The sequence below is a fragment of the Pelophylax lessonae genome (assembly GCF_965119305.1).
Source record: "Pelophylax lessonae genome assembly, chromosome: 3".
In the NCBI taxonomy this organism is placed as follows: Eukaryota; Metazoa; Chordata; class Amphibia; order Anura; family Ranidae; genus Pelophylax; species Pelophylax lessonae.
In genome coordinates, this window is record NC_138770.1 from 215,364,125 (window position 1) to 215,384,884 (window position 20,760).

The 20,760-nt window shown below is 40.4% G+C and overlaps 1 protein-coding gene across 1 annotated transcript in view; it reads left to right on the plus strand.

The window, feature by feature from the left end:
* LOC309551594 (glutathione hydrolase-like YwrD proenzyme) overlaps positions 1-19,111 on the plus strand; it is a 133,232-nt gene extending 114,121 nt beyond the window's left edge. The window contains exons 9-11 of the mRNA XM_082252237.1: positions 1,067-1,237; positions 10,256-10,340; positions 18,621-19,111. Coding sequence (XP_082108363.1) covers positions 1,067-1,237; positions 10,256-10,340; positions 18,621-18,865 — 501 coding nt within the window. The 3' untranslated portion in view covers positions 18,866-19,111. The remainder of the gene's footprint in view (positions 1-1,066; positions 1,238-10,255; positions 10,341-18,620) is intronic.
* The last annotated feature ends 1,649 nt before the right edge of the window (positions 19,112-20,760 follow it).

The following is a 20,760-nucleotide window of genomic DNA, read 5'->3' on the forward strand; positions in this document are numbered from 1 at the left end:
ATTGTGCATTATACTGTATTTAAAATTATTATATTCATGAAAAAAAAAAAAAAGTCTCAGCTTTTAGTACTACTTTAATATATAAATGTTATTTTCCCCCCTCCACCCTTCATATACCTTCATGTCTGACTCCCAGTTAAAATATCCTGCATATCTGGGCATATTTTTTTTATATACATACACATGAAAAAAAAAAGCATGCTGCTGCTACTAAATGTCTTCTGCTTCCCATACATGTATTGGATTTTTGGACAAAAATATTTGCATCTATATTTGTTCAAAAATGATTTGTATATTTGTTGACTGGACGAGTGTTGTTTGAAAATTCCACTTGCTTTTAACAATAAATTTTAAAATGAATAAAACTTCTGAGCAAAAACCACATACACTATTTGAAGATTTGTTTGCTCCTTCAAATTTTCCTGTCACTGTGGTTGACACCGGACACCAATATACACTAATGGTTAGAAAAATCGGATGAATGTTTTTAAAAATTTTCTAAAAAAAATTGTTTGTGTATTACCAGCATAAGTGACAGCAGGCACAGAGCTTGTATCAAACTACCTGCCTATTAATAAGGGAGTCCATCATGATTATATACAAATCCGGTCTGAAAATTTGCAAAACAGTGTTTTAGGTCTTTTAAAAATATTGATCTCGGAGTCTGATAATAATACATATATCTGTTTCAGAGTGGATTAAATATCCAACTATATAGCTGGATAGTTATATTTACCACTACATATAGATATTCAAGAATATTAACTAAATTATACACTTTTTTTTTTTTTTTTTTAGGTTTTTATCCGATTAGTCGATTAATCGAAGCAATAATCGGCCAACTAATCGATTATGAAAATAATCGTTAGTTGCAGCCCTAAAATGGGCACTTCATTTCTGCATCCCTTGGCAGGGTACTCCCTTTAGATTAGCCAAGAATGGGATCATGGATAATAAACTGCTTGTATGTAAAACCGAAGCTCTACATTGGATCGCTAAGAAAGAAGAAAAAAAAAATATTAGAGCAAATCCTAATTCTAAAATGTTTTTAACTTTTATATTTTAGAACCGAGGGAAAAACTTCTCCCTTTCTCCTGGACATCCAAATTGCCTTTCACCTGGAAAACGTCCCTTCCATACAATTATACCAGCACTAGCCACTACTGCAGACACTGAAGACTTGTTGTGTACATTTGGTGTAATGGGGGGCTTCATGCAACCACAAGGCCACGTGCAGGTAAAAAGAAAAGTTAACATTCAATTAGAAAATCAAGATTCAAAAATGATTTATCACTGAATTTTCCAAATCCAGCTGTTTTATTAGATTTATTTATCTGAGGTGATCTTTGAAACAGGTGTGGCAACTGACTCCTTAGGTGGTCAGCTATACAAAAAGTGACAACCACCCCAACCTATACCTGGCCTTTGCAGCAGGGTGCACACAGAAGGGCAATGTCCATCTCAAACAAGTAAAAGATTTGCCAGCACATTTACCAGGCAGCTTGCAAAACTACTACTGCATATGCGTAAGGCACAGTGCCCACGCCAAAAGACCTCTGTATATACTGCGGTCCTAACTCCAAATTTCCAGAGTCTCCATGGTAGGAGAACATATAAGAATGGATAGATTAAGGGCAGGTATGCCTGAAGGGAGCCCACCCCTCCTTAATGGCATAGGGACGCATGTGACGCCCAGTAAAAGCACAATGGCAGCGAAGGCATCTAGTGTATCCCTGAACAGAATTCAACCAACTGTATAAAAACATGGAAACCGCCCCAACTTATAACTGCCCTTTGAACAGATATCATCCAACTGTACAAAGACCAGTTATATGTTGGGGTGGTTGCCACTTTTTTGTATAGTTGGTTGAATTGGGTTCAGGGACACACTGTATTCCTTCGCTGGGCGTCACGTGCATCCCTGTGCCTCCAAGGGGGGTACGCTCCCTCCAGGCATATCGGCACTTAATCTATCCATTCTTATATGTGCTCCTACTATTGCGAATCTTGAAATTTAGAGTTAGGACCACAGTATAAACAGAGGTTCCTTTGTGTGGACACTGTGGCCTACACCTGAATTTGCAAAGGTATGCAAACAAAACCCTCCATTTTTAACATAAACCATTAGGGCCAGTTTGGTGGTTTTCCTGGCTGGTAAGTGTGCTGGAAACTCTATTTGTTTTTGAGATGGGTGGTCAACTAGTCTGAGGAAAATTTTCTAATTACTATTGTTGCTTGTTACTGTTTTTTGGTTTCCTTAGTCCAGGGTCACATACTTTCTGATGTCATTATTTCATGTTTTAATGGTATAGTATGTGATATGATCATGTGATGTTGATTTTATAATTATACAGTCTGGTTATATAAAGAACTTTTATATATAGCTACGATAGCAAATAACAAAACCAACAAACTTTTGATACATAGTAGTCTAGAATGGGTCATATAGGACATGTTAAAGCAGGAGTAAAGTCTGATTTTTTATTTATACCTATAGGTAAACCTACAATAAGGTGACATCACCAGCACCTGTGCACTGCACTCTCAATGGATGGCCTGCTGTCCACCGAGAGAGCTGTGCCGAGGTAGTGACATCATCACAGCTTGTCAATTCAAACAGCCAAAGCTTGCTAACCTGGAAGTAAGTCCAGGTGAAGGTGAGAGGCTCTGTCAGTGGTGACAGCACACTGCTGGAGGGCTTCATTTTAACCACTTAAGCCCCAGAAGATTTTACCCCCTTCCTGACCAGGGGGTATTTTGCGATTTGGCACTGCGTGACTTTAACGGACAATTGCGCGGTCGTGCGACGTTGTACCTAAACGAATTTGACGTCCTTTTTTTCCCACAAACAGAGCTTTCTTTTGGTGGTATTTGATCACCTGTGCGATTTTTTTTTTTTTTTTTTGATCATGCGCTATAAACAAAAAAAGAGCATCAATTTTGCAAAAATAACAATATTTTTCACATTTTTTTATATGAAATTCCCCCCAAAAAAATGTAAAAATCAAATTTTTTTAAAATTTTCTGCCAATTTGTTTTATGCTACATATGTTTGGTAAAAAAAAATCGCAAAAAGCGATTTGGTTTGCGCAAAAGTTATCGCGTTTACTAACTAAGGGAAAGATTTTTATCATTTTTGTTGGTTTTTTTTTTAACGCGTAATGGCGGCGATCTGCGATTTTTTTTTTTTTTTTTTTGCGGGACTGCGACATTAGGGCGGACAGATCGGACCCTTGATTGACATTTTTTGACACTTTTGGGGTTTCCAGTGACATTTCTACAGTAATCAGTGCTATACATATGCACTGTTGCTGTAAAATGACACTGGCAGTGAAGGGGTTAACTTTTTTTTGAGAGGGAGGGGTGGTGTGTGTCCCTAGGGGCGTGATTCTAACTGTGATTGGCTGTGGCTTGAGCTGTAGGAACAGTGATCAGCGGTCCTACATAGTAGAACCGTATGATCACTATTCCTACACTGGGGAGAATGACAGGCGGCTTGTTTACATCAGCCGCCTGCCTTTCTCCCTCTCCACCCGACGATCGCGAGTGACCAGTGGACATCGGGGGGGGGGGTCTGTGACCGCGCCTCCGGCGGCGCGCGCTCGCTCCCCAGAGCCTCACAGGCTAGTGACGTACCCATACGTCACTTTGCCTGTGAGGGGCTGACCGCCGCAGTATATGTACTTGCGGCGGTCGGCAAGTGGTTAAAATAAGTCTGTCATAATGTGCTAGTATGCAACGCATATCAACACATTATATTATCCTGCAGGAGCCAATTTTTTTTTTTCTTTTTTCTGGTTTACTACTGCTTTAACTCACACTTGGGCAAATTGTTATTATTTGAAGGAACTAATACAATAATAGCACAATCTATCTTGACATTGATGCCTCAGTAAAATATTGGGGGGCATTTTGTTATGCTATTAAAAGTCCTTTAGATTGTGAAGATAGAGGACTTGTAAGGCTGAGTCCCTAGTCAACCAGCTCAGTAAAAATCATAATGACAGAGCAGAACTAATGCGCGCGCGTGTGTATATACATATATTTTATGTTACGTTAGGAAAGCTTGTGGTTTTTTTTACCATTCTTGTTAACAGTGTATAATGCCAACAAATGTTCAGTCTGTTAACTTCACTTTAGAGCATCGTGACCAACCAACCTATGACTCATTTTCAAATGATACCCACAACACAGGCACACCTGTATATATATTGTGCAACCCCCTACTTTATGATGATTTAAAAATATTTATGGTTAAAAATATTTACTTTTATGCAGAGCCTCTTCATTCCAGCCACAATACATTGAGGTTGCACAGGGAAAAAAAATAAGATAACAAAAGAAAATGCTTAACTGCTTTTTAGGTTGCAGTCTAAACAATACAGATTCTCCAAGGCTTCATTTAACCACTTCTGGACTGGAAGGATTTACCCCTTTATGGACCAGGCTATTTTTTCCGATACAGCACTGCGTTACTTTAACGACAATTGCGCGGTCGTGCAACACTGTGCCCTAATAAAATTGTTGTTCTTTTTTTTTCCCCCACAAATAGAGCTTTCTTTTGGTGGTATTTTATTTTTTTATTTTTTTGCACTATAAACAAGAGCGAGAATTCAAAAAAAAAATATATATATATATATATATATCTATATATATATAATATATATATATATTTTTTTTATTTTTTTTTTACTTACTGCTTTATAACAATCCCAATAAAAAAAAAAAGAATGAAGTCACATTTTTTCATCATTTTAGACCAATTTGTATTCTGCTACATAATATTTGGTAAAAAAAAATCCCAATAAGTGTATTTGATTGGTTTGCGCAAAAGTGATCACATCTACAAACGAAGGGAAAGATTTGTCATTTTTATTTATTTATTTATTTTACTAGCAATGGTGGCGAGCAGCGATTTTTAGTGGGACTGCGACATTGCAGCGGACAGATCAGACACCTAACTGACATTTTTGACTGACAGTTTTGGGGGGACCGGTGACAATACTACAGTAATCAGTGCTAAAAATATGCACGGTTACTGTACTAATGACACTGGCAGGGAAGGGGTTAACTGAATCCAGTCTGGAAACGGACCGCTCCAGGTGAGGTGGTGTCAGGTGCTGGTCTGACTTGGTAATGAGTAAGCGACATTTCCAGTCGTGAAACGCGTCTACCTCTTTTTGTCCTTGTACTCACAGTTTGAAGTGTTGAAGTTATGCCTATTTTTTGATGTGGAATAAATACACTCCTGTTTGATTTTATATCGGAGTGCGGTCATCTCTTTTCGATTATAGGGAAGGGGTTAACACCAGGGGCAATCAAAGGGTTAAATGTGTTCCCAGAGGGTGATTTCTAACTGTGGGGGGGACTTGCTGTATGAACACAGAGACCTGTGTTTCTAAACAAGAACACAGGATCCCTGTGTTCATAACTGACAGAACAGTGGTCTGCCGTGTTTACAATGGCAGACCCCTAGTGGTTCCGTGAATCGACGAACAGGTACATCATTTCGTGGGACAGAGCCGCCCTGCTGCAGTAAAACTTTGCGGCTGGTCGGCAAGCGGGTAAACTAGCAGTTAGGGTGGCAGTAAAACAACGCAATTGAGCTGCGGACTTACTGCCTTCAACCAGTTCCCCTTTACCTGCAAAGACAGTGGAAGGGTGTATACATGTCAGTCTGTGACTCATTTAACTGAACTCAGCTCTCGCTAGTGTGGGGTTCAGGGGGTAAAGCAGACAGTGAGGAGATCATACAATGTCTCCTCATCATTTGTCAAATGCTCTCTGAAGATAAATCTGACTAAATATGTGACAGTGGCAGCCTCAAATACCACCACTGCTATTAGAATGTGGTGATTAACCTAACCTTGAGCAGGTCACAAGACAACAATCTTAGCACCAGCAGACAGAGTGATTATTACTGGGGTGGTTAATTCTGCAGTTATCACTTTAAACTCACAAACAGTACATGTTACCACATGTTTTACCAGAAACCTGCACTTCTGATAGCATCTGCTTCTGCTATAACAATTCTGACCTTAAATGTTTGTTACTCACTGCCACTCAAGACAGGAGCAAGGGAACAGAGATTAAAATGTGGTTGCATTTAAAGGATTCTTTTAATTTCTTGTCCTTAATGAGAGAAAAAAAGTGTTACAAGAATGTTTACAGAAAAAGATATTACAAGGAATATAACACAAAAATCAATGGTAATAAATGTGAAAAGTACTTAGCAAAATTATCTTTTGGTTCCTTTGCACTGTCCAATTCACTTCAGAGGGGTCTTTTCTGGTGTATCAGAGTCAGTGGCTCTCAAAGATTACTCTGTGTTCAAGCATAGATTTGATGGAAAATTGAAAACTGTCAGGTGCAAATTGCAGCAGCTTTTTGTGGACCTTCTAGAGGGAGTCACTGTGCCAACCTTCATTTGATGTAGGAGTGCTGAAGTTATAATTTGGTTGAAAAAAAGACACAAGTCTATCTAGTTCAGGAGGAAAAAAAAAAAAAAGAAAACTTCCATTTAAACAATCTTATGCCCACAGTTGATCTAGAAGAAGGCAAAAAAAATCCTTCCTAATCTCCAAGGGGGCAATGAGATATTCCCTGAATCAGCTACCCCTGGTATTATTTTTTACCTATAAATGTTAGTATCCAGTTATATTTTGTGCATTTAAGAATGCATCCAGCCTTTTTTTAAATAAAAACAACCTACTGAGATGGCCAGAAGTAATTCTTGAGGCAGTCTAGTCCTCATTTTCAAAGCTCTTACTGTGAAAAAAGCTTTCATATGTAGAGGTTATGATCTATCAGAACATCCAGATTCTTCACAACCACTAACTCTCCCAGTTGTATTCCTCCTATAAATATGCCTTCATGTTTTTAGCCCCCAAATGCATAACTTTACATTTATCAATATCAACTTAGAACTTTAGGCAAAACATTTTTCTCCAATCGCTTTCCTACGTACAGCTGGCGTTTCAATACAGTGGTTACATGATTGTCATTAAGGATCTTAATGACACCTTCAATGTTCACCATACTGTTAGCCTCCTTTTTTTTTTGTTTACTTTTCGCATTTTATTTTCATCTTTCGTGTATATTGATGCTGAAATGTGTGTTTTATGTAAAATACATGTATCAAAAAATCGTATTTAAAAAAAAAAAAAAAAAAAGGTTTTCAAATTGCATAGAGTAAAGGAGGGTTAAAACCCCTGTCAGGTTTTTTTTTGCCACCTGTGTCCTATTTGGGAGATTTTCCTTCACTTCCTGTCCCATAACCAAAACAGGAAGTGGGAGGAAATCTCTGCAAATTATGGAATCCCTTGGGGATTCCCCAGGTCACTAGAACTAGTGTCTCCACTTGAAAATTTCCCCTCTATGACTTTTCTGGGGACAACCCAAAATTTTTGATTTTTCTTTTACTTTCGCTTTCAATGATCATGGTAAACGGGACAAATAGAGAGGGTGAATCTCCCTAATGGGGGCACAGACAGCAATACAAACCTAATAGGTGTTCTAATTCATCAACACTTTTTTCAAATAAAACAAAAAAAAAAAGTTTTAGCTTTAGTTATACTTTAAACCTCAATTGCCACATAGTTGTCCTATTCTATAGTGCGTCGAGGTTGGCTTGTCAGAGACCTCCTGTAAATACATTATTCTACTGCAAAGCTTGGAGCAAACACTGAAATGGTACTTTTAATCAAACTCTATCACTTATAAATAGGTTAATAAATAAGGATCCAAGCACTGACTTTTGAGGTACCCCCACTAAAAACCTTAGATCATTCAGAGTATGAATTATTTGAATATGGTCCTTTAGAAAATTTTCTTTCCATTTACAAACTGACTTATTTTAAGCCTGTAGACTTTAACTTACATTAGCCTTACTGCCCAAGCTAATTCTGACACTTCTTACCTACAGTACATGTAAAAATCTGCATTTCTTTACTACGTAATTACTTAGAGCTAACAAACATTATATATTTTCTGAAAGCAAAGCCCTTAGGGAAAAAAATGTATGCTGTTGCAATTTTGTTATGTCATATATTTGAGCAGCAATTTTTCAAACACATTTGTTTTGCACATTGCAGACTGAACTCACCTCTTGTGTAAACAAAAGTCAAATCACCCCTGTTGATATAATGTACACTTCAGGGACATTGTTATCAATCAAAGGAATTGCCAAAGATGCTGTTTTCCACCGATTATTACTTTGCCTCTTATGTCCGGTGGTTCTGAGAGGACTTATGTTGCAGAGCCTAATTACCAGCAACTGGCACACTTCTCTATTCCCCTACAATGCATTGGTGAATTGGATCCTCCCGAGGAAGTTAAACTGACCAGTTTGTAGATACCTTGGTAAAGACTTTGATCCTTTTTTAAATATAGGCACCACATTGGCTGTATACCAATCCATTGTACTATGCCAGTCATTAAAACGTTTCTTACAATTAGGAACAATGGCTTAGAAATAACTATTTGAGGACCCGTGGATGGTAAGCCATCTGGTCCAGGTGCTCTATTCACCTTTATTTTGTCTAAGTGTTTCTGGACCATATCAAGCTTTGGCCATTGTGGATCATTGTGGACTGTGTCAATACTTTCCCCATTAAGCCCTCGAGCGCCTCATATACTCAGCCGAAAAAGATATTTAAGTGGTTTTAAACCTCAGTCCTAAAATATGAACAAAGCACATATAGTTGGGTCCATATACTGTGTGTGTGTGTGTATGTATACATAATATATATGTGTGTGTATATAATATATATATATATTTGAACACAGCCACAATTTTCATAATTTTGGCTCCGTATGCCACCAGAATAAAAGCAAAATGAAAGAATCCAATTGAATTTGAAGTGCAGACTTTCAGCTTTAATTTAAGGGGTTTAATATAAATATCAAGTACAAATTTTAGGAACTGCAACCATTTTTAGGGGCTCAATTACAATTGGACAATATAATATAATCACAAATACAATCTGCATTTTTAATATTTTTGTTTAGAATGCTTTACTGGCAATGACTTCCTAAAGTCTGGAACCCATGGACATTACAAAAGACTGGTTTTCCTCCTTTCTGATGCTTTGCCAGGCTCAAACTGCAGCTAGCTTCAGTTTTTTGTGGGTCTTTTTGAAGCCTTACAATGGCCTGTTTCACTTGCATAGGCAGCTCCTTTGAATGCATGATCTAGGTTCACAGCAATAGATTCCCAATGACAATGCCACACTTAGAATCAACTCAAGACCTTTTACCTGCTTAATTGATGAAGAAATAATGGAGTAGCCAACACCTGGTCATCTGGCCATAAAACCACTTTTTGATTCACTTTTTAATAACTTTTGGCTCTTGAAAAAGGGGAGATGGCTTTTCTTAAAAGCTGTAAATCCTAAACCATTCCTCCGATTTCTATGTACATACCCTCAAATTAAACCTGAGTGTGCACTTCCAGTCTATATCCATTATATAAATAAAGCTTGAAAATGTTTTGGTAAATACCCGATAAAAACTAAAATTGCGCCTACATCCAAATGTATATGGATCTAACTGTATATCTGTAGTGTTTACTTGTCTTTTTCCAAAGCTCTACGTTTCTCTGGTGCTTCGTTCCCCTGTTATCAGCATTTCTCACTTCTGAGAAGTTTTCTCGAAACATGAGATAAATTTGTGACAAAGGAGGGAGCTCAGCACATAGCTTGTCTACTCAGATCACAGCTCTTAATTGCCTTTACACAGCACAGGAATGAAGGAACATGGTTTCCCTTTCCTCCAATTGGCTCTTACACAGGGTATGCGAGCTGTAACTGCAGCTCTCCACCCCCTCCTCTGTGCTCCTCACAGATACAGAAAAATGTTATCACAATTGTGCACTTTTGAAGGGATGTAGAGAAAATATGGCTGCAGATAGACAAGCAAATTTTGGCTGTGATAAGATATGGCTGCCTATCACATGAGGCTATTTACTTCACTGGATAAATTAAAGGTTTTACAGCCACTTTAAGAGATTTGCCTTCTCTTTGTCCCCTGTCACTACCGCAAAATTGCCTTGTAAAGGGCCTGCACTCCTTTAATGTCCCTTTTCTAACTGCATTAAATACCTGTAATGAATAAATTGTCACACTGCTGACTTTGCAACAAACAGGCAAACCTTTCAATAGTAGAGAGGAGGCTGGTTGTATGGTTTCCTTAGGAAACGAATGATCTCTGTTGATCCGTATCAAATACCTGCTTTGCTTTGTTTATTTTTTTGTAGGTACTTTTGAACATGGCAGAATTTGGAATGAACCCTCAACTGGCTGTTGATGCTCCTCGATTTTATGTTGAGTATGATAACAAAGGTAAAGACCCACAGGATTTGGCTAACAGAGTTTACTTTGGGGCAGTTAAACACAGACAAAACATTTAATCTGGAAAAACCAAAAAACGTTGCCCATAGAGTTTTTATTAGTGGTGCTAAAGAGTCCAACAAATGTAAAATGTACAAAATTCATTACAAATTTAAAAAGGCGAACAAAAAACAATAATGTAGCTCGGTATAGATAGTATCATCAATCTCAACATATGTAGATATAGCATAGCACCCATGATTTTCTGAAGCGTATAATTTACAATTCATGAAGGCTTAAAGCTCTCTACGTGTTTCATGGGGCAACGTCCACTTCAGGTGACAGCCTAGCTATGATTCTCTTTATTTGTATGTCTGTAGACAAAATCATGTTGTAACAAACAATGGATTGAATAAAATGTTAAAATAAAAAAGGTTTTAAACATATTGGACTAGGTGGGACTTTAGATGAGACCCAAGCTGGTGTTGCCCGGCGTCTCCATCCCTATAACAAAACACAAAATGAGGTTGAAGGATTGTAAGAGGTGCATGAAAGTCAGCCAGCCCCCAGTTTGATGTACTCACCTTCCAGTCTGTCACCAACCAAATAAGACCTGTCTCTTGGTACAAAGAACAGGGGTTTAGTTGACACACATTTGCAAACGCATGTGAAAGCTGCAGAGCCACGTCACGGCACCCTGTTTAAATCTGCAGTCCTACACTCTTAATTTAGTGTCCTCACACTGGAGGCACATGGCCGCTAATGGGTGGATGGGGAACAGGTGAGAGGGAGACAGCCCAACCTCCCCCAACCCATCCCCATCCACGACTGGCTATTGTCTCAAAAAGTTCAAATAATTAGGTTAAAATATAACCATGGTGCAAACTGGAGAAGACCAGCTGAAAAGCATTACACCTCCATCCCCTTGGTGGATGCAGTATATGGATAGGAAGGGATTTTATATATGGGGCATGGCCTGTAAAGCACACTGCCTTTGAAATCCCTTATTTCCTTTGGGACTTTATATGAGACAAGCAGGTCATGCTATTGGTCTCCATCCCTGTATACGGAAAACACTAGGGTCAAATCAAAAACTGCATCCACCAAAAACGCACGAAAATCGCACGGTGGGACTTTAGATGAGGCACCAAGCTGTAAGCAAGGCGTCTCCATCCCTGGTTGCTTTAAACATATTGGACTAGGTGGGACTTTAGATGAGACCCAAGCTGGTGTTGCCCGGCGTCTCCATCCCTATAACAAAACACAAAATGAGGTTGAAGGATTGTAAGAGGTGCATGAAAGTCAGCCAGCCCCCAGTTTGATGTACTCACCTTCCAGTCTGTCACCAACCAAATAAGACCTGTCTCTTGGTACAAAGAACAGGGGTTTAGTTGACACACATTTGCAAACGCATGTGAAAGCTGCAGAGCCACGTCACGGCACCCTGTTTAAATCTGCAGTCCTACACTCTTAATTTAGTGTCCTCACACTGGAGGCACATGGCCGCTAATGGGTGGATGGGGAACAGGTGAGAGGGAGACAGCCCAACCTCCCCCAACCCATCCCCATCCACGACTGGCTATTGTCTCAAAAAGTTCAAATAATTAGGTTAAAATATAACCATGGTGCAAACTGGAGAAGACCAGCTGAAAAGCATTACACCTCCATCCCCTTGGTGGATGCAGTATATGGATAGGAAGGGATTTTATATATGGGGCATGGCCTGTAAAGCACACTGCCTTTGAAATCCCTTATTTCCTTTGGGACTTTATATGAGACAAGCAGGTCATGCTATTGGTCTCCATCCCTGTATACGGAAAACACTAGGGTCAAATCAAAAACTGCATCCACCAAAAACGCACGAAAATCGCACGGTGGGACTTTAGATGAGGCACCAAGCTGTAAGCAAGGCGTCTCCATCCCTGGTTGCTTTAAACATATTGGACTAGGTGGGACTTTAGATGAGACCCAAGCTGGTGTTGCCCGGCGTCTCCATCCCTATAACAAAACACAAAATGAGGTTGAAGGATTGTAAGAGGTGCATGAAAGTCAGCCAGCCCCCAGTTTGATGTACTCACCTTCCAGTCTGTCACCAACCAAATAAGACCTGTCTCTTGGTACAAAGAACAGGGGTTTAGTTGACACACATTTGCAAACGCATGTGAAAGCTGCAGAGCCACGTCACGGCACCCTGTTTAAATCTGCAGTCCTACACTCTTAATTTAGTGTCCTCACACTGGAGGCACATGGCCGCTAATGGGTGGATGGGGAACAGGTGAGAGGGAGACAGCCCAACCTCCCCCAACCCATCCCCATCCACGACTGGCTATTGTCTCAAAAAGTTCAAATAATTAGGTTAAAATATAACCATGGTGCAAACTGGAGAAGACCAGCTGAAAAGCATTACACCTCCATCCCCTTGGTGGATGCAGTATATGGATAGGAAGGGATTTTATATATGGGGCATGGCCTGTAAAGCACACTGCCTTTGAAATCCCTTATTTCCTTTGGGACTTTATATGAGACAAGCAGGTCATGCTATTGGTCTCCATCCCTGTATACGGAAAACACTAGGGTCAAATCAAAAACTGCATCCACCAAAAACGCACGAAAATCGCACGGTGGGACTTTAGATGAGGCACCAAGCTGTAAGCAAGGCGTCTCCATCCCTGGTTGCTTTAAACATATTGGACTAGGTGGGACTTTAGATGAGACCCAAGCTGGTGTTGCCCGGCGTCTCCATCCCTATAACAAAACATAGAAACATAGAAACATAGAATGTGTCGGCAGATAAGAACCATTTGGCCCATCTAGTCTGCCCAATATATCTGAATCCTATGAATAGTCCCTGGCCCTATCTTGTATGAAGGATAGCCTTATGCCTATCCCATGCATGCTTAAACTCCTTCACAAAGGACAAAACACAAAATGAGGTTGAAGGATTGTAAGAGGTGCATGAAAGTCAGCCAGCCCCCAGTTTGATGTACTCACCTTCCAGTCTGTCACCAACCAAATAAGACCTGTCTCTTGGTACAAAGAACAGGGGTTTAGTTGACACACATTTGCAAACGCATGTGAAAGCTGCAGAGCCACGTCACGGTTGGGGGAGGTTGGGCTGTCTCCCTCTCACCTGTTCCCCATCCACCCATTAGCGGCCATGTGCCTCCAGTGTGAGGACACTAAATTAAGAGTGTAGGACTGCAGATTTAAACAGGGTGCCGTGACGTGGCTCTGCAGCTTTCACATGCGTTTGCAAATGTGTGTCAACTAAACCCCTGTTCTTTGTACCAAGAGACAGGTCTTATTTGGTTGGTGACAGACTGGAAGGTGAGTACATCAAACTGGGGGCTGGCTGACTTTCATGCACCTCTTACAATCCTTCAACCTCATTTTGTGTTTTGTTATAGGGATGGAGACGCCGGGCAACACCAGCTTGGGTCTCATCTAAAGTCCCACCTAGTCCAATATGTTTAAAGCAACCAGGGATGGAGACGCCTTGCTTACAGCTTGGTGCCTCATCTAAAGTCCCACCGTGCGATTTTCGTGCGTTTTTGGTGGATGCAGTTTTTGATTTGACCCTAGTGTTTTCCGTATACAGGGATGGAGACCAATAGCATGACCTGCTTGTCTCATATAAAGTCCCAAAGGAAATAAGGGATTTCAAAGGCAGTGTGCTTTACAGGCCATGCCCCATATATAAAATCCCTTCCTATCCATATACTGCATCCACCAAGGGGATGGAGGTGTAATGCTTTTCAGCTGGTCTTCTCCAGTTTGCACCATGGTTATATTTTAACCTAATTATTTGAACTTTTTGAGACAATAGCCAGTCGTGGATGGGGATGGGTTGGGGGAGGTTGGGCTGTCTCCCTCTCACCTGTTCCCCATCCACCCATTAGCGGCCATGTGCCTCCAGTGTGAGGACACTAAATTAAGAGTGTAGGACTGCAGATTTAAACAGGGTGCCGTGACGTGGCTCTGCAGCTTTCACATGCGTTTGCAAATGTGTGTCAACTAAACCCCTGTTCTTTGTACCAAGAGACAGGTCTTATTTGGTTGGTGACAGACTGGAAGGTGAGTACATCAAACTGGGGGCTGGCTGACTTTCATGCACCTCTTACAATCCTTCAACCTCATTTTGTGTTTTGTTATAGGGATGGAGACGCCGGGCAACACCAGCTTGGGTCTCATCTAAAGTCCCACCTAGTCCAATATGTTTAAAGCAACCAGGGATGGAGACGCCTTGCTTACAGCTTGGTGCCTCATCTAAAGTCCCACCGTGCGATTTTCGTGCGTTTTTGGTGGATGCAGTTTTTGATTTGACCCTAGTGTTTTCCGTATACAGGGATGGAGACCAATAGCATGACCTGCTTGTCTCATATAAAGTCCCAAAGGAAATAAGGGATTTCAAAGGCAGTGTGCTTTACAGGCCATGCCCCATATATAAAATCCCTTCCTATCCATATACTGCATCCACCAAGGGGATGGAGGTGTAATGCTTTTCAGCTGGTCTTCTCCAGTTTGCACCATGGTTATATTTTAACCTAATTATTTGAACTTTTTGAGACAATAGCCAGTCGTGGATGGGGATGGGTTGGGGGAGGTTGGGCTGTCTCCCTCTCACCTGTTCCCCATCCACCCATTAGCGGCCATGTGCCTCCAGTGTGAGGACACTAAATTAAGAGTGTAGGACTGCAGATTTAAACAGGGTGCCGTGACGTGGCTCTGCAGCTTTCACATGCGTTTGCAAATGTGTGTCAACTAAACCCCTGTTCTTTGTACCAAGAGACAGGTCTTATTTGGTTGGTGACAGACTGGAAGGTGAGTACATCAAACTGGGGGCTGGCTGACTTTCATGCACCTCTTACAATCCTTCAACCTCATTTTGTGTTTTGTTTTAGGGATGGAGACGCCGGGCAACACCAGCTTGGGTCTCATCTAAAGTCCCACCTAGTCCAATATGTTTAAAGCAACCAGGGATGGAGACGCCTTGCTTACAGCTTGGTGCCTCATCTAAAGTCCCACCGTGCGATTTTCGTGCGTTTTTGGTGGATGCAGTTTTTGATTTGACCCTAGTGTTTTCCGTATACAGGGATGGAGACCAATAGCATGACCTGCTTGTCTCATATAAAGTCCCAAAGGAAATAAGGGATTTCAAAGGCAGTGTGCTTTACAGGCCATGCCCCATATATAAAATCCCTTCCTATCCATATACTGCATCCACCAAGGGGATGGAGGTGTAATGCTTTTCAGCTGGTCTTCTCCAGTTTGCACCATGGTTATATTTTAACCTAATTATTTGAACTTTTTGAGACAATAGCCAGTCGTGGATGGGGATGGGTTGGGGGAGGTTGGGCTGTCTCCCTCTCACCTGTTCCCCATCCACCCATTAGCGGCCATGTGCCTCCAGTGTGAGGACACTAAATTAAGAGTGTAGGACTGCAGATTTAAACAGGGTGCCGTGACGTGGCTCTGCAGCTTTCACATGCGTTTGCAAATGTGTGTCAACTAAACCCCTGTTCTTTGTACCAAGAGACAGGTCTTATTTGGTTGGTGACAGACTGGAAGGTGAGTACATCAAACTGGGGGCTGGCTGACTTTCATGCACCTCTTACAATCCTTCAACCTCATTTTGTGTTTTGTTATAGGGATGGAGACGCCGGGCAACACCAGCTTGGGTCTCATCTAAAGTCCCACCTAGTCCAATATGTTTAAAGCAACCAGGGATGGAGACGCCTTGCTTACAGCTTGGTGCCTCATCTAAAGTCCCACCGTGCGATTTTCGTGCGTTTTTGGTGGATGCAGTTTTTGATTTGACCCTAGTGTTTTCCGTATACAGGGATGGAGACCAATAGCATGACCTGCTTGTCTCATATAAAGTCCCAAAGGAAATAAGGGATTTCAAAGGCAGTGTGCTTTACAGGCCATGCCCCATATATAAAATCCCTTCCTATCCATATACTGCATCCACCAAGGGGATGGAGGTGTAATGCTTTTCAGCTGGTCTTCTCCAGTTTGCACCATGGTTATATTTTAACCTAATTATTTGAACTTTTTGAGACAATAGCCAGTCGTGGATGGGGATGGGTTGGGGGAGGTTGGGCTGTCTCCCTCTCACCTGTTCCCCATCCACCCATTAGCGGCCATGTGCCTCCAGTGTGAGGACACTAAATTAAGAGTGTAGGACTGCAGATTTAAACAGGGTGCCGTGACGTGGCTCTGCAGCTTTCACATGCGTTTGCAAATGTGTGTCAACTAAACCCCTGTTCTTTGTACCAAGAGACAGGTCTTATTTGGTTGGTGACAGACTGGAAGGTGAGTACATCAAACTGGGGGCTGGCTGACTTTCATGCACCTCTTACAATCCTTCAACCTCATTTTGAAAATAAAAAAGGTACATCCCGTTGGGGAAAAAAGATTCCAAACTGTATATGGGAGATTATTTACATCAATGTCTTTTCAGCTGCCATCCATGCATGTCCTGAATTTGTGGGCTTCACATTTAGCCCCATCCACCGCATGGTGCTTGTTGTAGGATTGCCCCACCTTGGGCAGTACATATAAGGAGCGATTCTTAGGCATCCAGTGTAAGGATTTCGCTTTGATGCTGCATTAACCAGCTGCCATGCTGCTCCCTTTTTCCATGATTGTTTGGACACGTTCATGCAGGTACAGTCCTACTGTTTATCTTTTTTACCCATCACCTGTTGCTCCTTTTTTGCCTGTTTGCTCTACTACTAGAGAACTCTCCTGTAAGCTCCTATGTCACTTTTTAAATACGTATGCCTCTTTTTATGATTCCCTATTTATTTATGCAGCCTACCTTAAACACATTTACCAGCTCCAGCTACTCAGTATGATTCACAAGCTCACTTATTACTCACCTTTTCCTCACAGTGCACCCTCTCCTCTATCCCTGGATATATGTTCCACATCACCGCATAAGTTGTTTTTTCTATTTTCATCTCATATTGCTATGGAGAATTCCCAACTTGGTTCATTTGCTACTTAGTTGCAACGACACGACGTGATGCACAAGTCTATTTGTTATTAATATTTTTTCACCTTTCCTATAATGCATTTCCTGCAATATCTGTGGCTATACGCTATCATTTCTGAGTCTCACCCCTCTTCCCTATTCCAGGGGATTTTTACAGTTGTGACCCTCACTTTGCGCCTGGCACCCAGGTCCACCCTACACCATCTGCTACCGGTTGGAACCATTCCTTTTGAATTCCTTTCCATAGTATGGAGATCTTGGTATCAACACACATGATCCACATAATTTGTTCATTTTTGACTTTGTCAACATTGATGTAAATCTCTCATATACAGTTTAGAACCTTTTTTATTTTTTATTCCAAACGGGATGTACCTTTTTAATTCTAACATTTTATTCAATCCATTGTTACGACATGGTTTTGTCTACAGACATACAAATACAGAGAATCATATCTGGGCTATCTCCTGAAGAAGTGGGCATTGCCCCATGAAATACAGAGAGCTTTAAGTCTTCATAAATTGTAAATTATATGCTTCCGCAAATCATGGGTGCTATGCTATATTTACATGTCTCATAGGTGGAGATTGAGGGTTGCTATGGTTTGAGTTTAGGTGGCCTTTCCCGTATGTTATAACATTTAATCTGCATTCCCAGCTAAGGATTTTGGATTGTATTCCCTAAGTGCACCCTTTGACTGTTTTTTTGTGAATAGATTGTAATGGACATTTGCCCTAGACCCACCATAATAGACACCAACTATGTTAAAGCCTAGATATTTGATGCCCTGATAGGAGCTATGTAGCTATGGAAAAAGAGTTAGAATTTCTGACAGGTCATTATTTCTGTATAAAGATTGATGCTTTGAAATAGGCCTTACTTTATAGCGAACTTAGGAAATGGGAAGCAGCAAGACCAGGTTCCCCACCTGTTGACAAAGGAAGTAAACGTCTGTTTAAAGTGTCCAGGCATTCTAGGACTTGGGGCTTTTACAGTACATAACATGTTTCTGTACGGCTGAAGATGTGTGCTGACAGAATTTGATTGGGTAAATGAGATATTTTCGGTTTTGATGTAAACTTATGGTAACAGATTCTAGTGAAAGTTGCTGGAGTTAAGTTAAATAGCTTGGTCTTTAGCTTTCTATTTGTAGCACTATATTAGTAATATGTTGATATTAAAGCATTGCGTTCAATTTAGTATAGGTATAGTAGTGTTAAAACTAATGTTTGCATTCTGTGTCTGTCACATTTTGTCATTTGTTCTAATTGTCACTGTTTTTTCATATTCAGATCAGAAATGGCACCTATACCTTGAGGAAGGGATCGCCATTGATGTGGTGGAGGACCTGAAGGCAAGAGGCCATGTGGTGCACTGGCCTGTTAGTGGCCATGACAGGAAACTGTTTGGACGTGGACAAATTATAAGCAATGGAGATTGGTGGAGAACAGGTGACCTCTCCGTTAACAATACAGTGTGGTGGGCTGGATCAGATCCCAGAGCAGATGGCTGTGCAATGGGCTACTGTAAAATGTAGGCGCACATCTGTACTGTTAAAACAATTTGTGCCAGGAATTCAAAACTTTTACAAATGGTTTTATCTTAGTGTATTCATCTAATACTTGGAGTAGTACTAAATTATCTGCAGGGGAATTAAAAAAAAAAAATATAGGATTTTGACTTTCTCAAGATCTGGTGCTCTTAACCCCCACCCTCTCACTAATTAGGTAGGAGGTTGGAAAAGGTTTGAAACTGACATAGTATGGGAGAATTCAACATTGATAAAAGAAAACACTGATCTTCTTTTTTTTTATATAGCCCCATTAAATAAATTCTCTGGCCGTTTCACAGAAAAAAAAAAAAGTTCCTTGGTCTGAGTGCTGAATGGTCTTTATACTTTGTCTTAACACTACTACTATTTTGAATTAAACTGGCAGCAGTATTCTTTAACTGAACTGACCGCAGCACTTGTCACTTATCAGTCAGACTCAGATCATTTGCTGTTCAAGGCCATACACAACTGACATTAACCGCTGTTCTTTGTACTACAAATTTATTTTGGGAAATAAAAAAAAAGTACACACATGTACCTGATTTAAAAAAAAAAAAAAAAAAGGTACAAAGAAAGGTTCGTTTTCGCTTAGTAACACATGCAGCAAAGTCAGAATGGCAAATGTAACAATAATAAGTTCCTCTACCTACAGGCACCTATGCCCACTGAACACGAAAGCTGAGATTTTTGCTGTTCTGAGATGTAAAGCATTGTAGCCACGGCATATGCACATCTTCCTCTGCTGCCTTTGAAGCTTACAGGGGAACGGTTGAAGGGACAGTAAAAATCTGTCTCAACTGCAAGCTTTTCCTGCTCACCAACTGCAAGTGTAAACAAGACCTTTGACACCAGTAGCTTTTGGCCAAAAAAGGTGCAAATACTAAGAGTAACTCCACTTTTGTTGAGAAAAAAAAAAAAAAGCTTTAGAATCCCTGAAATGTGAATAAATCACCCAGAGTAGAATAAGGGTTTTTTACTGATTCCTACCTTTTGTTGTTCTCAATAAAAAATGTTTGTCTGTGTCCATATGCAAAGTGAATGTGAATAGGAATGATGTTATTATCAATAAGCTGCTGCATTTGCAGGGTTCTAATGAGGAAAGTGGCACTGCCTGAATCCCTTTACACATGACCTCCTTTTGGAAGCATCTCACCAAAATGACATTTTTGTTGCAAAGGATGACCAAAATCTGACTTGTATTTTAATGCAGACTTCATAGGAAAACCAGCAAGCTAATAATACAAGCAGGAAATTGCCTTTCTTGTGGGCATTCTGTAAACAGTGCACAGAACACCTCCAGGTTGCTATATTGCATTGCATTTTACAGAAAATGACAGCACTGCAGATTGTAATTGAATGGCATTAAAAATGACCTTTTCTTTCCAATGTGACTTGTGTGGCAATTGTTTGCCATAATTATTTATTTGGTAAAAGAGTAACCCATGAAAGTGGAGTTACTCTCTAATCTTTACAGGTTCAGCTTGATGTGCTGTGGTGAGAGTGTGTAAGGATTAATGCTGTGTTGAGCACAAGCTGTGATTAACATACATGGTCCAACTTAATAAAGTAGAAGGCTAGATCATGGGCAGCACAAACCTTAGCCATGTGTACTTTCCATGTTTATGAAAAAATAATCATTGCAATACACACACACACTGAAATTTCATTTGCTGTGTACCTTGCTTTAAATGTATTTACTCATTACCACTGGGCAATACTCCCTGTTCATCTCTTCATCCTTGCCTCATAGGACTAAGTGATCCATAGATTAAAATTAATGTTATCATTTTTTTAACGTGTCATCAAGTTAAATGTAGTTTAAAATGGCCTTTGGAGTTGTATTAATAAAATCTTGAATAATTATTATTATTATTGAGGAT